This window comes from Panthera leo, chromosome A1 (genome assembly GCF_018350215.1).
Source record: "Panthera leo isolate Ple1 chromosome A1, P.leo_Ple1_pat1.1, whole genome shotgun sequence".
In the NCBI taxonomy this organism is placed as follows: domain Eukaryota; kingdom Metazoa; phylum Chordata; class Mammalia; order Carnivora; family Felidae; genus Panthera; species Panthera leo.
The window spans coordinates 173,644,516-173,669,725 of NC_056679.1; the positions used below are offsets into that span (position 1 = coordinate 173,644,516).

A 25,210-nucleotide genomic window follows, 5' to 3' on the forward strand; every position below is an offset into this window, starting at 1 on the left:
TGATATCCAGAATAAACAGATAATTCTTAAAACTCAACAAAAAAAAACCTGATTCAAAAATGGGCAAAAAACTTGAACAGACATTTCTCAAAAAAGATATGCAAGTGACCAATAAACACACAAAAAAACATCAACATCAAAATACAAATCAAAACTATGAGCTACCACTTCACACCTAACAGGATGGGTGCTATTTAAAAAACCAGAGGGGCACCTGGGTGGCTCAGCAGGTAAAGCATCCAACTTCAGCTCAGGTCATGATGTCACAGTTGAGTTTAAGCCCCGCATCAGGTGCTGTTCTCATAGGCCAGAGCCTGCTTTGGATCCTGTCTGCCCCTCCCTCTCTCTCAAAAATAAATAAATATTAAAAAAAAACAAAAACAGAAAATAACAAGTGCTGGTGAGGATAGAAATTAGAACCCTTGTGCACTGTTAGTGGTAATGTAAAATGGTAAAACCCACTGTGGAAAACAGCATGTGTTCCTCAAAAAATTTAAATTATCATATGATACGGCAATTCCATTTCTGGGTATACACCAAAATAACAGAAAGCATAGTCTCGAAGAGATACTTGTACACTCATGTTCACAGCAACATTATTCAGAGTAACTAAAAGGTGGAAATAATCCAAGCGTCCATTGACAGATGAGTGGATAAGCAAAATGTGGCATATACATTCAATGGAATATTATTAAGCCTTCCAAAGGAAGGAAATCCTGCAATATCCTACATCATGGATGAACTCTGAATACACTACACTAAGGGAAACAGACAGTCACAAAAAGACAAATACTGTATGGTTCTACCTATATGAAGTATCTGGAGTAGTCAAACTCATACAGACATTACCATGGTTGCCCGAAGCTACAGGAAGGGGAAAAAAAGGGGAGTTACTGTTTAATGGATTCAGCAGTCCCCTCTTATTTGTGGTTTTCAGTTACCAGTAGTCAACTGCCATCTGGAAGCAAATGATCTTCCTTTTGATGTGTCATCAGAAGGTTAATAGTAGTCTAACGAAACATCACAATGCCTACATCATTCATCTCACTTCATCTCATCACATACACACTTTATCATCTCACATCATTGTAAGAGTACAGTATAGTAAGATATTTTGAAAGAGATCACATTCACAAAACTTTTATTATAACATAGTTATAACTGTTCTACTTTATTAATCTCTTATGTTCCTAATTTATAAATTAAATTTTACTACAGGTATGGATATACAGGAAAAAAATAGTATATATAGTTTGGTGCTATCTGCAGTTTCAGGTATCCACTGGGGTCTTGGAATGTATTCCTCATGAATAAGAGGATATACAGTAGTTTATATAATTACTGTATAGTTTCAGTTTACAAGATAAAAAGATTTATGGAAAAGGATACTGGTGATGGATATGCAATACTATATTATATATTATAAATTTGTTATATATTATAAATTTACTTAAGATGGTAAATTTTATGTGTATTTTGCCACAATAAAAATGGGGGATAAAAAGACATTTTGTAAAGTGTTGTGAGATGAGCTTGTACTTGTTTAAAAGGTTCTGAAGTACTGTCATCAGATTATTTTCTGGAAAAAAATAAATTACTTTTCAATAAATTCTTATTCTATGATGTATTCTTTAACACAATTCCACTTAAAAACAAACAAAAAACAATTTGGCCTTATTCAACCTTTCCTAAAGTGACTGCATTACTCAGAACCAAGCAGAAAAGTTGGTTAGGGAGATGTGAGGGTATTATTTTTCTCTTCACAAGAAACATTACAAGACATCAAACTTGACCAATCCTCCAAAAGTCATCTGAGAGTCTGGCCTTCCCTGTTTCCTCCCCATGCTCTGGCCGACAAAATCTGCCACTATGCAAATGTTTCAAAATAGCTTGAAATCACATTTCTAGAACTTGCCATGCATAAAATGTGTGTGTATGTACACATAATCCAATGTCAAGTCACAAAATGTTAATTTATCACTTCAATTTCAAAACATAGAATGTTGTAAGATTTAGATACAACTCTTAAGCACTTATGAGCCAAGCACTATAATATGTGCTTTGTACTGATTCTTACAACCTTGTACAGTTAGAAATACTAGAGTCACACTGCAGATAATGGAAACTAAGGCCCAGGATTAACTGTCATACAGATCTCAAATGGCCAACCTCCTAATATGGAGCTCTTTCCCCTATACCATGCTGCATAGATGAGAATGTGGATAACTGGATTTTTTGTTTTCCCATTTCTCCTAAAAACTGGGATGCTTAATGCTGTTGGGAAATACTTTAACAAAGAGAAAAAAAACAAACATCAAGAACTACAACAGGGGCACTTGCGTGACTCAGTCAGTTGAGCATCCAACTCGGTTTCAGCTCACATCATGATTCAGCTCATGGTTCATAGGTTCAAGCCCTGAAATGGGCTCTGCGCTGATAGTGTGGGGCCTGCTTGCGATTCTCTCTCCCTGTCTCTCTGCACCCCCTCCTCAAAATAAACTTTAAAAAAAAAAAAAAAAAAAGAGCTACAACAAAAACCCTCTGGTTAAGAGAGATTTCTGGTGAATCACTCAATTCATTCAACAAATATTAATTCAGCATCTATCATGCATCAAGTACATCAAAGAAATCACAGTCCCAATCCCCAATAACTCTGTGGAGTAAAAAGACACATACGTTACTGTATAATTATGACAATGACCATACACCAGTGGTAAACAAATCCTGAAGTCTTTCAGGGGCCTAAGGGAAGATACAAAGTTCTGAACTGAAAATTAGCAGAAGAAAGTATTTGAGGACAAGGGGGGATTATATATACAGGCACAGAAGCATGAGAAAGAATGTTACATTAAGGGAACTAGAAAGTCCAGAAAGTATTAATGGAATAGAAAGGGAAGGGATATGGGGCACCTGGCTGGCTCAGTTCATACACATGCAACTAGAGCATACAACTCTTGATCTCGGGGTTGTGGGTTCAAGCCCCACTTTGGGTGTAGAGATTACTTAAAAATAAAATCTTTAAAAAAAGAGGGAGTGAGGTAGAATTATGGGATTGGACACTGAAGTATGGTTCAGATCATGAGATGCAAAGATTTCATGAAGTTCTAATCAATGCAAAGCAAATAAATCTTAAGAGAGTGACATGAAATGTTTGTTAGAAAGATTATTCTGGGGAGTGGCTGGGTGGCTCAGTCGGTTGGGCGTCCAACTTCGGCTCAGGTCATGATCTCTCGGTCCGTGAGTTCGAGCTAAGCGTCGGGCTCTGTGCTATCAGTTCGAAGCCTGGAGCCTGCTTCGGATTCTGTGTCTCCCTCTCTCTCTGCCCCTCCCCCACTCACTCTCTGTCTCTATCAAATAAATGAATAAACGTTAAAAAAAAATTAAAAAAAAAAAAGAAAAGAAAGATTATTCTGGAAAAACTAGGGAAGCTGAAATTGAAGAGGAGAGAGACTTGAAATTAAGGCCACCGGTATAACGTTACTGAAATAGTCCAAAAGAAAAATAAAGTGTTAAACTAGGGGAGAGGCAAGGCAGATAGAGTAGAGGGTTAAGAGGAGTGGATATTTTGTTGGACTTTTTTTTTAGTACTTCATTCCTTTTATTTATTTATTTTTTCTGAAGCATAGCTGACACACAATGTTACGTTAGTTTGTGTGTAACATAGTGATTCAGTAAGTCTATACATTATCCCATGCTCACCACAAGTGTAGCTACCATCCATCACCATACTACTATACAACACTGTTACAATTCTGACTATATTCCCTATGCTGTACCTTTTATCCTCATATTTCTTTAACTCCAAAAGGAACTTACAAACACTAAAATACTTAAAAAAAATTCTCCAGATATTTAGCAATAAAGAGATTTTTCTCTTCAAAATATATCCCAAGACAGAAAATTTTTGAAATTTCTTTGGTGGGAAAAACCAAAGCCAACAAGCACCTCAGTGATTACAATAATTTCTGCTATTTATCACTTCTCACACACACTGTGGTTTAAAAACACACATACACAACTGGAAGCAGTTAACAACACACCTTCAATTTTATTACTTTACTATATTTTGCTGTTCATTTTAAGCAAAAATATTGGAGAAATGACAAGAGCTCCTGAATATGCGAAATGACTCTCAAATGGCCAAAAGAATATTGACAACATTAATCTTTATCAATATCCACCTCAAAGATTTGCTTCCAAAAGAATATCTGCAGTATAGGTAATCCTCCATTCAGAGTAATATGATTTTATACTACTCTGCCAATAACACTAATATTCCTCAAATCACTTAGAGGAGTACACAAACACTGATGCCCAGCCCATTCTGAAGAAATAACCCCAAACTTGAACACTTGAACCAACCTGTTCACAAATACCTGCACTTGTCATATAAAGATGTACTTAAAAAAAAAAAGAGCCAGTAAGCACTAAAGCAGTTTGTCAAAAAGCTTCCAAGAAGATTTAACTGTGTTCTTGTACAGGAAGATTCAACATAAAGATGTCAATCACACCCCCCCATATTCATTTATGAACTTAGTAAAATTTGAGTTTTGAAAAGTTGATTATAAGGTTCTTTAGGAAAAGCAAATAAGAAAATCTGGGAAAACCCTGAAAAAGAACAATGAGGGACACTAGCCCTCCAGATTAAAATATATTATAAGCCTCTGTATTATGAGTAGTACTGGCACACGTAAGACCAATGGAAAAAAGAAAATCCAGAAACAACACACCCAACTACATATAAAAATTTAGTACCGATAAAGGCAGCATCTCAAACAGTAAGGAAAAATAGTTAAAAAAATTTTTTTTTAACATTATTTATTTTTGAGAGACAGAGAGAGAAAGAACACAAGCAGGGGAGAGGCAGAGAGAGAGGGAGACACAGAATCCGAAGCAGGCTCCAGGCTCCAAGCTGTAAGCACAGAGCCTGATGTGGGGCTTGAACTCACAAACCATGAGATCATGACCTGAGCCGAAGTCGGACGCTTAACCGACTGAGCCACCCAGGCGATGCGGGAAAAATAGTTTTTTTAAAAAAATAGACATTATTGGGGCATCTAGGTGGCTCAGTTGGTTGAGCGTCTGATGCTTGATTTCAGTTTAGGTCATGATCTCACGGTTCATGGGAATGAGCCCTGCACTGGGCTCCACGCTAAGTGTGGAGTCTGCCTACAAATCTCTTACCCTCTGCCCTTACCCCCCCCCCCCCACTAAAATTAAACCAACAAATGAACAAAAATAAACATGTTTCAGGGGTGCCTGGGTGGCTCAGTTGGTTCAGCATCCCACTCTCGATTTTGGCTCAGGTCATGAACTCACAGTTCATGGGACTGAAACCTGCAGCAGGCTCCACACTGACAGCGTGGGGCCTGCTTGGGATTCTTTTCTCTCCTCTCTCTGCCTCTTTCTTGCTCCATGTGCACACCCTCTCCTCAAAATAAATGAATAAATTAAAAAAAAAAGACATTATTTCTTAGAACAGTTCCAGGTTTACAGAAATATTGAAAGTACAGCCCTTCCCCTCAAAAAACCTTCTATATGGCAATAAAACACCATATGCAAAGGAAAGACCTAGGAATAATATTTACAAGTTATTTCATGGACAAAGGTTAACATTCCTAATATATAGTTTTTAAAAATAGAGAAGGGGCAGGGACACCTAGGTGGCTCAGTCAGTTAAGTGTCCGACTCCGGCTCAGGTCATGCTCTGGCTCGTGGGTTCGAGCCCCGTGACGGGTTCTGTGCTGACCACTTACTCAGAGCCTGGAGCCTGCTTCAAATTCTGTGTTTCCTTCTCTCTCTGCCTCTCCCCCACTTGCACTCTGTCTCACTCTGTCTCTCAAAAAAAAATAAATGTAAAAAAAAAAATTTTTTATAAAAAAAATAGAGATGGGCACCTGGGTGGCTTAGTCGGTTAAGCGGCTGACTTTGGCTCAGATTATGATCTCACAGTTTGTGAGTTTGAGCCCTACACTGGACTCTGTACTGACAGTTCAGAGCCTGGAGCCTGCTTCAGATTCTGTGTCTCTCTCTCTGCCCCTCCCCCAATCACGTTCTGTCTCTCTCTCTCAAAAGTAAACACATCATAAATACATCAATAGAAATAAAGAGAATAAAAAGAACAACAAACTAACAGAAAATTAAATTAAAACTATACTGAGTTTGCCTCATACACTGTTAGTAGGAGCACAAAATGGTCCAATCTTCATGGAGGAAAATTTGGCAATATCTAACAGTTACATATGCATATACATAAGCATTTAACCCTCTGACCCAGAAATCTTTCTAGGAATCTATCCCAGAGACACACTAGCAAAAAATAAAGTCATGAATAAGGCTACTTACTGCCCTACTATTTGTAACAGTAAAAGATGAGAAATAACCCAGATGTCCATCACGAAGGAGCTATCCATACAATAGAGCTAGCACACAGCTATGAATGAAAGAGAAAAAATTCCCTATAATGCTATGCAAGACTATCAGGAGGTATTAGATATAAAAATAAGATAGAAAAAAGTATGTAATGTATATTACTGTTTATCTTTTTTAAAAGAGGGAGCAATATATATATACATATATATATATATACACACATGTATATATACACACACACACACACACAGTAAACAATGGAAAGATAAAGTTTTTAAAAAATTTTAAGTTTATCCTTCCTCTCTCTCTGCTCCTCTCCTGCTCATGTTCTGTCTCTCTCCTAAAAAAAAAAAAAAAAAAAAAATTAAAAAAAAATTTTAAGTTTATCTGTAGCAGAAAGGAACAAAGTATAAGAAAGGAATAGAAGTTCAATTTCTTTATAAAACATATTCATAAATATATTTATGTTTACATTATATATGTATAATATATATTCATAACTATTTCCAAGACAATTTTTTTTTTTTTTAAGCAGCAGCAAGGGTGCCTGGGTGGCTCAGTCAGTTAAGTGTCTGACTCTTCAAAACAAAAAAAACATCCAACTTGATTTCAGCTCAGGTCACGATCTCAGTTTAAGTGCGAGCCCCACATCGGGCTCCACACGGTGTGGAGACTGCCTGGGATTCTCTCTCCCTCCCTCTCTCTCTGCCCCTCCCCTGGTCACACTCACACTCTCTCAATATAAATAAACTTAAAAAAAAAAACTTTTTTTAATTAAAAAAAAAAAAAAAAAAAAGAAAAGCAGCAGCAATCCCTAAACATTAGAAGCTAAAATGAAATAAATGTACCTAGTTGGTGGCATAACAATAAACTATCCCAAATGACTTTAAAACACTAAACTGACAATACATCCTGTAAAAACAGGGACTTAAATTATTTTACATAATCATATTGTTGCTGCTAGTATGAGTATTGCTATTTTGAGAAAGTTAAGTGCTGATTATGTCATAAAGCAAAGGAATAATCATGTTGTCTCATTAAGATGTTTCTGGCATGAAGAAAGAAGACAGAGAGGTAAGGTGTAGGGCTGAATTTGAATTGGTAGCCCTCAATCTGATCTGGAAATATCAAATTGTTTTATTATGAAATAAATAAATACAAATATATTTGTGTGTCTGTGTATATATGTATTCTGAGTTCTGTCAACTAAAAAGTTCTAGACCAACCCAATAGCAATAAGCAGTCATAACTCTAAGACCTATAGCATCTAAATATTATTTCTTCCCCACCAAAAATGAGCTTTTTTAGAGAACTGGCTAATTCTAGATCTAGGTATAAATTCTAAAACCTACTCAAAATGAGTTTGAAACATCTTATGTCAGAAAGCCAAACAACTATCAAAAATTACTGGGACCATGGCAATAAGACAAAATTACTTAGGAACAAAAATACGAGGCTCTTACAAACTCAAAAGGAAAATCTCTTCTGTGTCTCTGAAAAAATAAATTGTGTAAATATTAGGATTTAGAAAAAGTCATCAGGGGTCGTCTGAGTGGCTCAGTTGGTTGAGTGTCCAACTCTTGATTTGGGCTCGGGTCAAGATCCCAGGGCAGGTGGGATAGAGCCCAGGCCACGATCCCAGGATGGGGGGGCTCAAGTGGGGAGCCTGCTTGGGTTATATTCTTTCTCTCTCTTTCTGCCCCTCTCCCCTGATTGAATTCTCTCTTAAAAAAAAAAAAAAAGTCATCAGGAATCAAACTAAAGAAACTCACAATTGTCAAAGATGGCACAATCTGAGCCTCAATAAGCACAATAGCAATAAGTTACAATACATTAAATATATTTAAATTCAAGAGTTCATACCAATACTCAATTTTTTAAAAACCTCACTGGTTACTTTTGGAGGATGCTAGGAAATCAACTCATTATTTATTTTTTCAACTTTTTTTTTTTTTTTATTTTTGGGACAGAGAGAGAGAGACAGAGCATGAACGGGGGAGGGGCAGAGAGAGAGGGAGACACAGAATCGGAAACAGGCTCCAGGCTCCGAGCCATCAGCCCAGAGCCTGACGCGGGGCTCGAACTCACGGACCGCGAGATCGTGACCTGGCTGAAGTCGGACGCTTAACCGACTGCGCCACCCAGGCGCCCCTCAACTCATTATTTAAAAACTACTAAATAACTGAAAGCATCAAATGCTTATCCTGACTTTACTATACATATACTATATAACTCAGTGTAACTAAACAGATGAGGGAATATATCTTTATACAGGAATCCCTATTAATAAATAAAGATGAGAGAATTAGAATGTCTTCATTTTGTATGTCAAAAGGCTAAGTAAAAACTAATGAAATATATTAATATTAAGCTTGTGGAAAATGTGTTTAAGGATACTAACACTGGTCCCAACCTGTCTGTGGTTTGGGGCTGTTATCTGTCTTATAAAGCAAAGTAGAGGGTCTGTCTTCTGGGAATACAAAGTCATCTTCTCCTTTGAAAAAGCCTCCTACACAGTTGGCTTTGGCATCTTCTGGGAATAGGGAGGCAAACTAAGGCCTCATAAGTCTGGGTTTTCAGCCAAGGTAGAGAGAGAAGACAGTGCTCATAACCAGAAAGTCCAGAGCTGGATGGATGTAGCACCTCCAGGACTCATTACCATTTACCCAGCCTGGGCTTTATGATAGTCATAGAAGGGGATTCATTAACAATAAAATAATAAGTTTCAAGAAAAGAAAAAGGATACTAACACTGTAAGCTAAATTTGAATTTTTTTAAGTTTATTCATTTATTCCGAGAGAAGAGAGAGAGAGCAGGTACATGTGAGGGCGGGACAGAGAGAGGGAGAGAAAGAATCCCAAGCAGGCTCCTCGCTAACATTAAGGACTCAAGGCTCGAATCCAAGAACAGCAAGATCATGACCTGAGCCAAAACCGAGAGCTGGACGCTCAACCAACTGAGCCACCCAGGTGCCCCTAAATTTGAATTTTTAAGTGAAGAAATTCTACAAAATTTTATTGTCAACACTTTTAATTCTCAAATCGCAGGTTTAATTCTGTACATTTGAATAATATAAGACAAGTCTTCTGTATGTAAAATCTTTTCTATATCCTCTTTGAAAGGACTTCTACTCCTTCAAGTATATTTTGGGTTACTAGGCAAGTGTTTCTTATCTACTAACTTCCAAGTTTTAAAAGGGACAACAGTTTTGCAAATTCTCAAGTCCACCCTTTATTAAATACTCCCCAGAAAAATAAACAGATATAGAAGAGAACATGTGAAAAATTGAACATTCTCCAGGATTGGGTGGAAGCCTGCCCCTTTTATGTCCTGAGATAGGACAGAATGTGATCAGAGCCCATTTGGGCTGGGAGAGGTTTGGGCAGTTAGAAAGAAGCTCTCCCTCCTCTGAGTGCTGAGGGTGTGCTGGCCACTGTAAGACTGAAGTCACTGGCTGGCATTGACCCTGAGCCTTGGGACTACTTTTCCAGCTTCTGGAGGTGATGTGTGGCACTGAGGGGCTTGGGTCCACACAGTACCTATGCATCAGGCATTTTACATGCATTGTCTCATTTAATCCTTTTAAGAACTCAAAATACCCTTTCATGATAAGAACTTAAACTAGGAACAGAAGGGAGCTTCCTCACACTAATAAAGTACATGTGAAAAAAACTCACAGCTAAAATGATAATGTGAAAGACAATGCTTTCCCCTTAAGATAAAGAACAAGAAGAATGTCTGCTCTAGGGGTGTTTGGGTGGCTCAGTCGGTTGGGTGTCTGACTCAGTTTCGGCTCAGGTCATGATCTCACAGTTGGTGGGTTCAAGCCCCACATCAGGCTCTGTGCTGATGGTGCAGAGCCTGCTTGGGATTCTTTCTCTCTGGCTCTCTCTGCCCCTCCCACACACTCTCTCTCTTAAAATAAACTAAAAAAAAAAAAATAATAATAATAAAGAATGTCTGCTCTTGTCACTTATATTCAACATTTTACAGGGAAATTAAGCAAGAAAAAAAAAGGGGGGGGGGCATCCAGACTGTAAAGAAAGAAGTAAACCTGTTTTCACAGATAATATGATCTTGTATATAAGAAATCCCAAGCAATCTACAAAAAAAATAATAGAATAATGAGTTCAATAAGGTTGCAGGATACAAGATCAACATATAAAAATCAATTCTACTTCTATACACTAGCAATGAACAATGTAAAAATAAAACAGTTCCTTTCACAGAACCATCAAAAACAGTAAAATATTTAGGAATAAATTTAACAAAAAAAGTGTAAGACTTGTACACAAAAAACTATAAAACATCACTGAGAAAGACTAAAGAAAAAAAAAAAGACTCCCCATGGTCGTGGATTAGAAGACTTAAGGGGCACCTGGGTGGCTCAGTCAGTTAAGCGTCCGACTTCAAGTCAGGTCATGATCTCATGGCTGGTGTGTCTGAGCCCCATGTTGACAACTCAAGAGTCTGGAGCATGTTTCAGATTCTGCCTCCATCTCTCTCTGCCCCTCCCCCATTCACGCTGTCTTTCTCTCAAATACAAATAAAAACATTTTTTTAAAGCCTTAATTTTTTTTAAGATGGCAATAATCTCCATATTTATCTACAGACTAAACAGCAATCCCTATCAAAATTCAGCTGCCCTTTTTTTTTTTTTTTTTGCAGAAATTGACAAGGTGATTCTAACAATTTGGAAATTAAAGAGACCCAGAATAGCCAAAATAAATCTGAAAAAGAACAAAGTTGGAGGACTCACATTTCCTAATTTCGTACTTACAACTACAACAGTCAAGACAGTGTGGTACTAGCATAAGAATACAGATCAAAGGAATAGAAATGAAAGTCCAGAAATAAATCTGTAATTATGGCTGACTGATTTTTCAACAGGGGTTCCAAGGTCATTCAACAGGAAAAGAATAGTCTTTTAAATAAATGGTGCCAGAAAAACTGAACACCCACATGCAACAGAATGAAATAGAACCCTTACCTCACATCTGTTAACTAAAAACAGATCAGACCTTATATATGTAAAACACCAAAAGATACAGATAGGACACCAAATGGACAAGCAACAAAAGGTAAAACAAATAAATCAGGTTCCATCAAAATTTAAAACTCAATAAACACCATCAAGAAAGTGAAGACAACCCACAAAATGGAGAGTATTTTTGCCAATGATATATCTGATAAAAGACTTGTATCAGAATATATAAAGAACTCTTACAACCCAAAAGCCATGTAACCCAATTTAAAAAACGGGCAAAGAATCTGAATAGATATTTCTCCAAGACGACTGACATATGACCAATAAGCACATGAAAAATGCTCATCATGTTAGTCATTAGGGAAATGCAAATCAAAATAACGAGATACTACTTCACACTTACCAAGATGGCTACAAAGATGGATGATTAACAAATGTTAGTGAGGGGGCGCCTGGGTGGCTCTTTCTGTTGAGCGTCCGACTTCGGCTCAGGCCATGATCTCACAGCTCATGAGTTCGAGCCCCACATTGGGCTGTGTGCTGACAGCTCAGCTCTGTGCTGACAGCTCGGAGCCTGGAGCCTGCTTCAGATTCTGTGTCTCCCTCTCTCTCTGCCCCTAACCCACTCGCGTTCTGTCTCTCTCTCAAAAATGAATAAACATTAAAAAAAATTTTTTAATAAAAAAATAAAAAAGAAAAAACAAATGCTAGTGAGCATGTGGACAAACTGGAACCCTCACACAATACTGGTGAGGAAAATGGCGTAGCTGCTTAGGAAAAACTGGCAATTTCTCAAAAAGTTAAACAGAGTTACCATGTGACCCAGATATTCTACTATTAGGAGAAATGAAAACATGTCCACACAAATATTTGTATATATTCATAGCAGCATTAGCAGTAATAGCTAAAATGTAGAAGCAAGCCAAATGCCCATTGAATGCATAAACAAATGTAGTTTATTCACACAATGGACTATTATTCAGCCATAAAAAGGAATGAAGTACCAATACAGGCCACAACATTGATGAACCTTGTGACTGCTAATGGGCACAGGTTTCTTTTGGGGATGATAAAAATGTTGTAAATAGTGGTAATGGTTGCACAACTCTGTAAATATACTAATTGTGTATTTTAAAAGGGTTAATTTATGGTATGTGAATTATAGCTCAATAAAACTGCTATAAAACAAAAAGATCCCAAAAGACCAAACTAGAAAACTATTAGTAATGATCATAAAACATTAAGAAATTAGATAAAAGATCCAAAATCTTAAGATAAATGTACAGAATTCAATAGCATTTCTATTAGTAACCATTTAGAAATAAAGAAATGTTCTATTCATAAGGGACCAAAACTATAAAATACCTAGGAATAAATTTAATAAGGAACATATAAAATTTATTTTATTTTTTTAAATATGAAATTTATTGTCAAATTGGTTTCCATACAACACCCAGTGCTCATCCCAACAGGTGCCCTCCTCAATACCCATCACCCACCCTCCCCTCCCTCCCACCCCCCATCAACCCTCAGTTTGTTCTCAGTTTTTTTTTAATTTTTTTTTTTTTAACGTTTATTTATTTTTGAGACAGAGAGAGACAGAGCATGAACGGGGGAGGGGCAGAGAGAGAGGGAGACACAGAACTGGAAGCAGGCTCCAGGCTCTGAGCCATCAGCCCAGAGCCCGACGCGGGGGCTCGAACTCACGGTCCGTGAGAATGTGACCTGAGCTGAAGTCGGACGCTCAACCGACTGAGCCACCCAGGCGCCCCTGCTCTCAGTTTTTAAGAGTCTCTTATGTTTCGGCTCCCTCCCTCTCTAACCTTGTTTGTTTTTTTTTTTTTTTTCCTTCCCGTCCCCCATGGTCTTCTGTTAAGTTTCTCAGGATCCACATAAGAGTGAAAACATATGGTATCTGTCTTTCTTTGTATGACTTCACTTAGCATAACACTCTCCAGTTCCATCCACGTTGCTACAAAAGGCCATATTTCATTCTTTCTCATTGCCACGTAGTATTCCATTGTGTATATAAAGCACAATTTCTTTATCCATTCATCAGTTGATGGACATTTAGGCTCTTTCCATAATTTGGCTATTGTTGAAAGTGCTGCTATAAACATTGGGGTACAAGTGCCCCTAGGCATCAGCACTCCTGTATCCCTTGGGTAAATTCCTAGCAGTGCTATTGCTGGGTCACAGAGTAGATCTATTTTTAATTTTTTGAGGAACCTCCATACTGTTTTCCAGAGTGGCTGCACCAGTTTGCATTCTCACCAACAGTGCAAGAGGGTTCCTGTTTCTCCATATCCTCTCCAGCATCTATAGTCTCCTGATTTGTTCATAAGGAACATATAAAATTTAGATAAAGAAAGTTACAAAAAATATTTTATTTTTAAGTTTACTTATTTATTTGGGGGGAAGGGGGTGGAGAATCCCAAGCAGGTTCTGCACTATCAGCACAGAGCCCAATGCGTGGCTTGATCTCACAAACTGTGAGATCATGACCTGAGCCGAGATCAAGAGCCAGACACTTAACCAACTGAGCCACCCAGGCACCCCACAAAAAATATTTTAAAGGATGTGTGATACATCTGAATAAAGAGATGTACATGTTCCTGAATGTCAACCAGTCCCAAATTAATATACATATATTATGCACTTCCAATAATCCCACAACTGCACAAAACGATTTTTAATTATTTTTGTATATACCATCTATAATCATATAAATTTTTGTATGTAAAATCATTTTTGTATACAAAAAAGCTTGCAAACACCACCAATAATTTTTTAAAAAATAGGGAAGGAGTCCTATCTTTCAGATATTAAAACTTAATATAAAGCCTATTGTTATTAATTCAGTAGTGGTACCAGCAGACAGGTTGGTGAAACAGAATACAGTATGATAAAAAGGACTGGGGGAAGGGATGGATTATTCAGCTAACCTATAATCTCTTCTAGAAGAAAGTGAGCAATTTAACAAATGAAAGTGAAAAGATAACATAATCAGAGATAAAGGATAGATATCATGAAAAATATTTGCTATACATATACATGACCAATATCCCTTTTTATATAAAGAACTACAAATCAATAATAAAATGTCAAATAATCCAACAGCAAATGAACAAAGGATAGACAGGCAATTTACACAATAACTGTAAATAGCCATTAGAAGCTTAATCAGGAGTTTATGGAACAATGGAATTCAATAGTAAAATAAGCACTTTTATTCTGCAACCAACTTGGCCAGAAAGCAAACTCCCCATACCTGGAGACACCTGCTAGCTCTTAAAAAAATAGAGGCTCATAAGTCAGTTCTTGTCTCCAATGTTCCTTATTCTTTCTTATTAGAAATAGGTTAAAACAAGTGTTTGCATTAGCTATTCAAACTTGACTGAAAAACAAAACCAAAAATTACAAACACCACTACCACTACAAATGCAAATTAAAACGAGAAGCTTAAAAATTTTAACTGAAGCCACAAAACTTCAAAAAGATACTATCCAGTGCTGGCAGTGGTGTGGGGAAACAGGTCCTCTCACATCCTCTTGGTCAGAGTGTGAACTGCCAAAACTCCCTAGAAAATAATCTACCGATAGCTATTAAAATGTACAAAGTTTGAAAAAAAAAAAAAAATTTAAAAAAAAAAGGGGCGCCTGGGTGGCGCAGTCGGTTAAGCGTCCGACTTCAGCCAGGTCACGATCTCGCGGTCCGTGAGTTCAAGCCCCGCGTCAGGCTCTGGGCTGATGGCTCAGAGCCTGGAGCCTGTTTCCGATTCTGTGTCTCCCTCTCTCTCTGCCCCTCCCCCCTTCATGCTCTGTCTCTCTCTGTCCCAAAAATAAATAAAAAACGTTGAAAAAAAAAAAATTTAAAATGTACAAAGTACGTTTAGACCAAGTAACACATTTTTAGGATTCTGTTCTACAGAAATAAAAGCCCTACTATATCAGCAACATCCCCTACATCCATAACTACATCTCTGACCACTTCCTTCACCTTCATGTTCTCACTGAAACTTGGCTTTTCTCTGAAGATACTTCTTCCTCTGAAGCCTTCTCTCTCCCATTTTCTCTCTCATATCTGTAGGTATGGAAGTGAGATGCCTACATTTACTCATTCCCACTTTTGGAGATTCTTCTCTTTCTCCTTAAAAAGTCCACTTTTGGGGTGCCTGGGTGGCTCAGTTGGTTAAGTGACCAACTCTTTATTTCAGCTCAGGTCATGATCTCATGGTTTGGGAGTTCGAGCCTCATGTCAGGCTCTGTGCTGACAGCGTGGAACCTGCCTGGGATTCAGTCTCCCTCTCTCTCAGCCCCTCCCTCACTCACTCTCTCTCTCTCTCTCTCAATAAATAACTTTTAAAAAGTCCACTTTTATGTAGAAGAGGTTAAGAGAATTATCATGAGTGATGATGTCCTGAATTTAGAATCATAGTTTTGACTTCCTTTGCTGTGTTTGCTTTCCTAAAACTACCACATAGCAATTGTTATTGGCCCTATTCATTTACCTATAGTTGAAAACAAATCAACACTTAGGGCTGGAGAGGCAGTGCCAGGTGGTAGGAAAGAAGAGAAAGAATCCAGAATTCTAGATTCAAATCTAAGCTTGTCACGACTAACCTTAGGTAAATTACCTACAGATCTTAGTTTACTCACCAATACCAGAACCTACACCATTTATTTTTTGAAAGGAATCAATGACACAATGAATCTAGAGCACTCTGGATAGAGTATGGTAGACCCCAGAACAACATGGACGGTGGGGGACCAAGCTCTATGCAGTTGAAAATCGAGACCTTTGGACTCCCCTAAATTTAACTACTAATAGCCTACTGTTGAAAAGAAACCTTATTGATAGCACAGCTGATTAACACATATTTTGTAGGTTTATATGCATTATATACCATATTCTTACAATAAAGTAAGCTAGGGGAAAGCAAATGTTATTAAGAAAATGATAGAAAATACATTTACAATACTGTACTGTATTTATTAAAAATAATCCACTTATAAGTTCAAATCCATGTTGTTCAAGAGTCAACTGTAAATGCTCAATAGATGTTTAAGTGACATTACTAACAAAAACACCTTCAAATCTCAAATTTTCTTATGTATTCTTGCTCTACAGATAATCTAAACAGTTTCAGGGCTTTAAATATTATCTACATGTAGATGATTTCCAAATTTGTATTGCTAGCCTAGATCATTCTCTTGCACTAAGTACTAATATATCCAGTTAGACATCTTCACTTAGATGTCTAATACAAACCTCAAACTTTACATAACCAAAACTGAGGTACTGAACTCGCCCCACACCCAAATGTGCTCCTCCCATAGCCTTCCTTATCCCAGTTAATGACTCTTCCATTTCTAGTTACTTAGGTCAAAAATCTGAGATATCCTTAATTTCTCCCTCTCTCACTTAATATACAATCCCTTAGAAAATCATCCATTTTACCTTCAAAATATATTCCGAATCCAATTACTCCTCATGACTTCCTACTTCATCCTGGTCCAAGCAGTTATGCATCACTGCAAAAATCTCCTAATTGGTCTCCTTACTCCTCCCTTCTTTTTAAAAAAAAATTTTTAATGTTTTTATTTATTTTTGAAGGAGAGAGAGAGAGACAGAGCCATAAGTGGGGGAGAAACAGAGAGAGAGGGAGACACGGAATCCGAAGCAGGCTCCTGGCTCTGAACTGTCAGCACAGAGCCTGATGCGGGGCTCAAACCCATGAACTGTGAGATCATGACCTGAGCCGAAGTCGGACGCCTAACCGACTGAGCCACCCAGGCACCCCATTACTCCTCCCTTCTCTTCCTTCAGGCTAACCTCAAGAAAACAGCTAGGGTAACCCTAATAAATCATAAATCCTGTCGTCACTACCTCTCATGCCTCACAAATCCTCTCATGTCTACCCCACTTGCTTCAGAGTTAAAGCCAAAATCCTTACAGTAGCCTCAAGGCCATCTGTGAACTGGCCCTGCCTTCAACTCTCTGACCCTAACTCCTACGATTTTCTTTCTTCTTCTTTTTTATTTTTTTAGAGAGATAGCACACAAGTGGGGAGAGGGCTAGAGGGGAAGGGAGGGAAGGAAAGAGGGGAAGAGAGAGAGAGAATACCCTAAACAGACCCCATGCTCAGCACAGTGTCTGATGCCACGAGCCTGGGATCACGACCTGAGCTGAAATTGACAGCCAGACGTTCAACTGAGCCACCTAGGCACCCCTCTCCTACTACTTTCTTCTTCCTTCTCTCAGCCACACTAGCCTCCTGGCCATTCCTGGACAAGGTCTCTTGAGGCCATGCCTTAGGACTCTTGTATGCCTTATTCCCTCTATCTGGAATCCAAATCCACATTTGTTTAGTACTTCCTCCAGATTTTCACACAATTAACACACTCCCAGTGAGGTCATCCCTTGATAATCCTTTTTTATTTTTTTTTAATGTTTATTTATTATTGAGAGACAGAGAGGCACAGAGTGTGAGCGGGGGGGGGGACAAAGAGAGGGAGAGACACAGAATCCAAAGCAGGCTCCAGGCTCTGAGCTATAAGCACAGAACCTGATGCGGGGCTCGAACTCACAAACTGTGAGATCATGACCTGAGCCGAAGTCGGTCGCCTAACCAACTGAACCACCCAGGTGCCCCGATAATCCTATTTAAAATTAAAACCCGGGGCACCTGGGTGGTTCATTTGGTTAAGCATCAGACTCTTGATACAGGCTCAGGAGTGATCTAAAGGTTGAGATCGTGCTGTGCTGAATGTGGAGCCTGCCTATTCTCTCCCTCTTCCTCTGCCCTCCCCCTCTCAAAATAAATAAACTTAAAAAAAATTAAATGCCCTCCTCAAAATTCCCTATTAATTTCCCTCCACAGCATTTATAGCCACCTAACATACTATATATTTTATTTACTTTAATTCTTCTGTCTCCTCAACTAGAATGTGAGCTCCACAAGGGTAGGAATTATATTTAATTGTTGTATCCTGTGCCTAGATTATATTTAATCTAATTATATTTAACTGTTGTATACGTGCCTAGAACTATAATAAATAAAAGTTGATTGAGAATTTTATATACAAGGATATTCACTGTAGCATTAGTTGTACGAAACCAACCTGATTGTCCCCCAATGTTTTAAAACCCACAAAGTATAGGAGCGCCTGGGTGGCTCAGTCGGTTGGGCGTCCGAATTCAGCTCAAGTCATGATCTCACACTCTGTGAGTTCGAGTCCCGCATCGGGCTCTGTGCTGACAGCTCAGAGCTGGAGTCTGCTTCAGATTCTGTGTCTCCCCCTCTCTCTGCCCCTCCCCTGCTCATGCTCTGTCTCAAAAATACATTAAAAAAAATTTTTTTTAAACCCACAAAGTATTAACCTTAATAATGTTTAACATTCAAGTGCTTAATACTTTAGATATATTAACATTTAATTACTGAAATAACCCCTATGAGGTAATACAGTAAGGGCATAGACAAGGAAACTAAGGCAGAAAGGTTAAGTAATTTGCCCAAGATCACAAAGCTAATACCTGGAGAAGCAGGATTCAAATTCAGATTGTCTTACTTCACAGCCAGTCTTCATGACAACCTACTATGCTGTGCTGACTTTCAAAATTATAATACGATCCTACCTCTATTAAGACAAAGACAGCAGACTCTCTTAACCAACGAGAATAGGTCAGTTAAGGGTGGCTCAGTTGGTTAAGCGTCCAATTCGGCTCGGGTCATGATCTCACAGTTTGTGGATTCAAGCCCCACACCCAGCCCTGTGCTGACAGCTTGGAGCCTGGAACCTGCTTCAGATTCTGTGTCTCCCTCTCTCTCTGTCCCTCCCCTACTCATGCTCTGTTTCTCTCTCTCTCAAAAAATAAACATTAAAAAAATTTTTAAGTCATTTAAAGTGGGGAATAAAAATATTCCACACATTATTTTATTTCATTTAAAACATAAAGCACACACATTCATGCAGCAATCTTTTGACGAAAGCCTACCCTTTTCTTTAGGAAATGGGTCCACTGGGGTGCCAGGATGGCTCAGTCAGTTATGCATCCAGCTTCGGCTCAGGTCATGATCTCATGGTTCGTGGGTTTGAGCCCCACATCCGGCTCTGTGCTGACAGCTCAGAGCCTGGAACCTGCTTCAGATTCTGTGTCTCCCTCTCTCTCTGCCCCTCCCCTGCTCGTGTTCTGTCTCTATCTCTCAAAAGTAAACGTTTAAAAACAAAAAAGGGAAATGGGTCCACTGGCATTCTTTGGAGTCTTTCTAGCATAAATCATAGCCATAGACACGGATTTAATTTCTTGGAGTGCAAGAACTCCAAACACTTGCCAAGCAGAAAGGGCACAATACTGAATCTCAGTGATTTTTCCCAGAGTTATCTTTATACCTGTTTTGTCCTCACCTAACTGAACAGCTGTTTTTCAGCAACTTAACCCTACAGACCTTCCCCAAAGCATTTAATTGTCAGATAAAGGTTTCAGATAAAAACTCCTGCACTGATATTTTATTGGTTTCTGTATCATATTTTTATGACAAATATAACCAGCACACAATGGTATGGTAGCAAACACAACTGTTAAGAGTACAACTCAACTGATGAAAGCAGAAATACTTGGGACATATTACAGAGAACATATTAGGAAATGGAAGCCATCTGTTCCAACTAAACAGTCAAGGGTAAGTTAGCACATACATTAAGCATGTATATCTGTATATGGAGAAGAAAAAAGTATACAAAGACACACAACAAACTGGGAATGAGGAGGGGGAATGAGATGAGATTTAATTACCCTTTTAAACAATTTTACATTGCTGACTTGCAAAAAGTATGCACTATTTGGGAGATTTTTTTAAAATAAAAAACAAAAATCAATGTGAATTGGGGAACAGTATCCCTATTTTATAGATGAGGAAAGATTTAAAAAAGTAGGAACATGCCCTAGGTCACAGAACTCATTAGAAGCTAAACTGAACAGCTAGTTCAGGTTTGCCCAAGTTTCCAAGCTCATGGCTTTCCTACAATACCAAATTCCCTGGCAAAAAGTTCAAACAGCTCACTCTATGATTTTTTAAAAATACATGAACAAAGAGCATCATATTACTCTTTTTCCTTTAGGTAATAATAAAGAGTCAGATGAAGCCAATGAGAGATTTTCAAAATGAATTATAAGCTTGATTCTACAGCCCAGAGTTCAGGCTTAACTTTCTATAATTTAAAAGAACAAAGACCAACCCTAATATTCATTTAAAAGGACAGAAATTTCTTATTCCTGTACAAAAGCAGAAAAGGATAATTTCTTCTTCCACTGGCCATGCATATAGCTCCTTTAATCCCTTCTCTCTGTCCAGGTCATCTTTCTCCAGGTGTTCAAACAGCAACCTAGAAGCAGTAAACCAAGGCACTAGAGGAGTCTGTTATATTTGGAAATTTAGGGAAGTGGATTTCAATACCAGTAAACTTACCCATACCTGCATTAACTCTTACTAAAAAAAAAAAAAAAAATTTAATGTTTATTTTATTTTTGAGAGAGAGAGAGACACACACACACACAGAGCATGAGCAGAATCTGAAGCAGTCTCCAGGCTCCAAGCTGTCAGCACAGAGCCCGACGCTGGGCTCGAACTCACGAACCATGAGATCATGACCTGAGCCGAAGCGCTTAACTGAACAAGCCACGCAGGTGCCCCTGCATTAACTCTTCTTAAAACCTACTCTCTTCCATTTGGAACAGCTTGAAACAAATGTGTGCTTTATTCATAGTCAATTGGCTCCAAAATAAACAGGAGAAAAGGATAACTAGAAAAATCTAAGAAAACATCAGACTGAGAAGCATGATAAATACACCCTAGGGAGTTCAGTCAAAACACATGTCACAAAAAAAGTGAAATAGAGGAAACCTAAGATTTCTAAAATATTTTACTTTTGCTAATTTCAATATATCAAATGAAACAACATACTGAGAACTAGTTCCCAGCAGTACCACCCTTTTCTGTCCTAACTCCTATGGATACTCCAAGCACACGCTCCATACTGTTAGTGAAGCAAACCTGAAACCTAGTATTATCCCATTCTCTAGTTGAAAAAACCTGTGATGGCTCCCTATGTATACAGATTAAAATTTAATTCTGCACAGCTTTGAAAGGCCTCCAAAATCTGGCTCTAATTCACCTTCCCAATCTTATTTTTCACTTCCAGATTTCTAAATCCATCACAGCAACACTCCACACTATTCCATCTTCATGCATTGCTCAAGCCATTTCCTCAGCTTTGAGCATCTTTCTGCCTACCACTTGTTGAAATTCTATTCCTCCTTCAAAATTAGCAAAGTACAGTGGAAAGAGCCCAGCCTTGAAGTCCAGACCCAGACCAATTAGATTTCTAATTCCATCTCCACTATTTAATAGCTTAATGAACTCAAGCAAATACTTCAATAGATGTGTTTCCTCACCGAGGAGCAGCCATATCATCTATGGCACTTTACAAGAATTAAGCACAATAGTTATAAACTATCTCGCACCATGCCTAAGGCATAATAAATACAAAAAATGCTTACCTACTAAGTCATCCTCCTCTCTTCTCTCCCTCCCACCTCCATCAATGTTCCTAACTTTCCCCTAACTCCCACAGCACTTTGTTTATACCATATTGCACTATGAGCACTAATATACTGCAGGATACTCATTGTTCATGTATGTGTATATATATGTATATGTGAGTGTGTATATACACACACACACACACAGCTCCTCCAATAGGTTATACAAAAGGTGGTAATGGGTATGGATTTCTAAATTTCCACTTACAAAACGAATGGGGGTTAATTCCTTACAGAGTTATTACGAGATTTTAAAAAGCTAAGGTATGTTAAATACCTAATATAATGCTTGGCACCTAGTTAAGTTTCAAAGAATGTTTAATGGCAATTGAATGATGAACCTGATCCAGGAACTGTTTAAGAAACACATAAATGCAAAATGCATTTGGGGCGCCTGGGTGGCTCAGTCGGTTAAGCCTCCGACTTCAGCTCAGGTCATGATCTCACGGGTCCGTGAGTTCGAGCCCCGCGTCGGGCTCTGGGCTGATGGCTCAGAGCCTGGAGCCTGCTTCCGATTCTGTGTCTCCCTCTCTCTCTGACCCTCCCCCGTTCATGCTCTGTCTCTCTGTCTCAAAAATAAATAAACGTTAAAAAAAATTTAAAAAAAAAAAAAAAAACAAAAAACAAAATGCATTTGCCTTAGTAAATCCAATTTCATAAAGCAATCTTTTTTTTTTTTTTTTTTTTAAGTAAGTTCTACACCCAACATGGGGCTTGAACTCATGACCCTGAGATCAGGAGTTGCAGGCTCTACTGACTGGGCCAGTCAGGGTCCCCTCATAAAGCAATTTTAATGTAGCTTTAATCTACTACTCACCTCTTACTGATTTAAATGTCCAATGAAGACAAATGGAGGTACCTATGTACTTTACCTCAGAAATACTACCACATATTCATGTCTTGCCACTATGAGACTAAGTACATCATGACATATAACTCAAATCACCTCATAACACTTAATCTGGGAGCTTACCCCTAAAGCGTTGTAAGGGATAAGTTACATGGTTACCTTCCTACCCTCTACTAGGAAGAGGAAGCTGGTTGTCTGATGTTTATTCATTCTAATTTATATTGTCCTCAATTTCTTTACTCAAATCTCCAATCAAATGTCAACTATTTCTTTTTTTTTTTTTAACGTTTATTTATTTTTGAGACAGAGAGAGACAGAGCATGAACAGGGGAAGAGCAGAGAGAGAGGGAGACACAGAATCTGAAACAGGCTCCAGGCTCTGAGCTGTCAGCACAGAGCCCGACGCGGGGCTCGAACTCACGGACCGTGAGATCATGACCTGAGCCAAAGTCGGACGCTTAACCGACCAAGCCACCCAGGTGCCCCAAATGTCAACTATTTCTACAATAGTTTTCTATTATACACTTCCAACCCACTGCTCAATTTAAAGAAAACCCACCTCAAAATTAATTATAGTGAAATCTAATCAAAGAAATTACAAAACAGTAGTAACTTTTTTTTTTTTTTTTAAGACTTAATATCACAGCATTTGCATTCCACTCTCGGCTGTACACAGGTGGTACAGCACACAAGAGATCAGAAACGGTTTTGGAAAGAGGGATCTGGCTTTAAATCTGACACCACCACTTACTGGCTGTGTAACCAAAGTATGTTACTTCTTAAACCCCATGGCTCATCTGCGATACAGGGATTGTTAACAGCATGAATCTCACAGGGTTGTTGTCTTAAATGAGATCATGCATGCTATGCATGTGTTTAGCACAGTACTTACAACATCATGAGTACTCAATAAATGGTATTTGAACCAGCTGTGCATAAGCACTAAGGTTCTTGGTAAATATTGCTGAATTAATGAATGTTTAACCCATTTTCTATTCGGGAATAAGTGTACCACTAACTTTAATTCTATCCTAAGTTAAATAATGATTAATAGGAGCAATACCATTTAGCAACATTTCAGTTTACAAAGCCCTTCATATATCCATAAACTCATTTGATCTCCACAACATCCGTAGGGGGTAGACTTATTAAGAGAAGTATTTTAGAAACAAGGAAACTGATATCCATTATAATGGTAATAAAGAGACAAGGTTACCCACCCTGGTGGGTACCCACCCAGATTCTCCAGGTCAGAGACAAGTGCTTAGTGCCAAAAGTTCTTAACACGACAACCACTAAAAGGAGGCAGATTTCTGCAAATTACCACCCACCTCAAGCACAGTCAATAACCGGAGTCCAGGAATAAGCCCAGGGTAATAAACCAAGTCAGAAGCCACTGATGACACTTACAATGTTGCATTGTTTCCTTACGTGGTGTCCTCCCACACCTTTAGGGCACGGGGGCCAGGTCTGCCCCCTCCCCCACCAGAGCGCCCAGTACAGGACCAGGCACCCGAGAGGCCATCAATAAATATTTGCAGAAATAGCATGGGATGCTGGTAGGTTTTCCAGAGACCCGAAACGAGGCCAACTCCTTGGTGGGGATTAAGCATCTCGGTAGGTCTAGAGTCGATGGGCGGAGAAGGTCCGACGGGTAGCCGGACTGGGAAAGATAGTTGAGGACAGGTGCCGCTAAGGGAAACCAGGGAAGCTGACCCGCTGAAGGGAGAAGAGAGGGCCGCAGCCCTGGCTGGAAGGCCGGGGACCGACAGAGGTTCGGGGCCGGGAGCAGCAGGGCAGTTGGCGTCTGGGGGGAGGGGGCCGCCGCTGGTCTGAGAAGAATCTCGGGCCCAATCTGAGGAGGTTTCTGGGCTCCTCTAGGGGCCCATTCCCCAGCCCGTGGCGGCATGTGCTGCACCGAGTACTCGCTGCTACCTGAAACTGCAGCAGCTTCTCTGTCTGCTCCTGGGTTAGATCCCGCTCCTCAGGCGCCGCCATTTTGCCGCCGCCTCTACGCTTCTGACCCGTCCGCACCGTCACCCGCCGGAAGTGACCTCAGTAGCAACCACGTCCGCTCTGAACGGGCCGCCGGCGCGCAACTGCGCCTGCGCCTACTGGCGCAGCGTGAGGGTACCCGTGGTGACAGTTCCTGCCGTCAGAGGGCGCCACTCTCGGGCCAATACCGAACGCTTCCGGAAATTGCCGAGGGACTGTCGGTACCAGTCGCCCTTACGATTTAGGCGGCGAACAGACCGGCCAAACGGAGACCCAAAGACTTCTGAATAGATCGCAAAGAGCCGAGAGGTACCGAGTGCTCCTCGAGAAGCTGCGGAAATTCCCGAACGCCAATTGGCCGATTTCGCCTGCTTCTTAACCATCTTCCCACAGTCTCCAATATT

At 39.2% G+C, this 25,210-nt stretch overlaps 1 protein-coding gene across 2 annotated transcripts in view; it reads right to left on the reverse strand.

The window, feature by feature from the left end:
* Positions 1 to 24,845, reverse strand: part of FAF2 (Fas associated factor family member 2) — a 79,015-nt gene extending 54,170 nt beyond the window's left edge. For both annotated transcript variants that reach the window (XM_042945975.1, XM_042945984.1), the window contains exon 1: positions 24,747 to 24,845. In XM_042945975.1, coding sequence (XP_042801909.1) covers positions 24,747 to 24,809 — 63 coding nt within the window. In that variant the 5' untranslated portion in view covers positions 24,810 to 24,845. The remainder of the gene's footprint in view (positions 1 to 24,746) is intronic.
* Between the last annotated feature and the right edge of the window lie 365 nt (positions 24,846 to 25,210).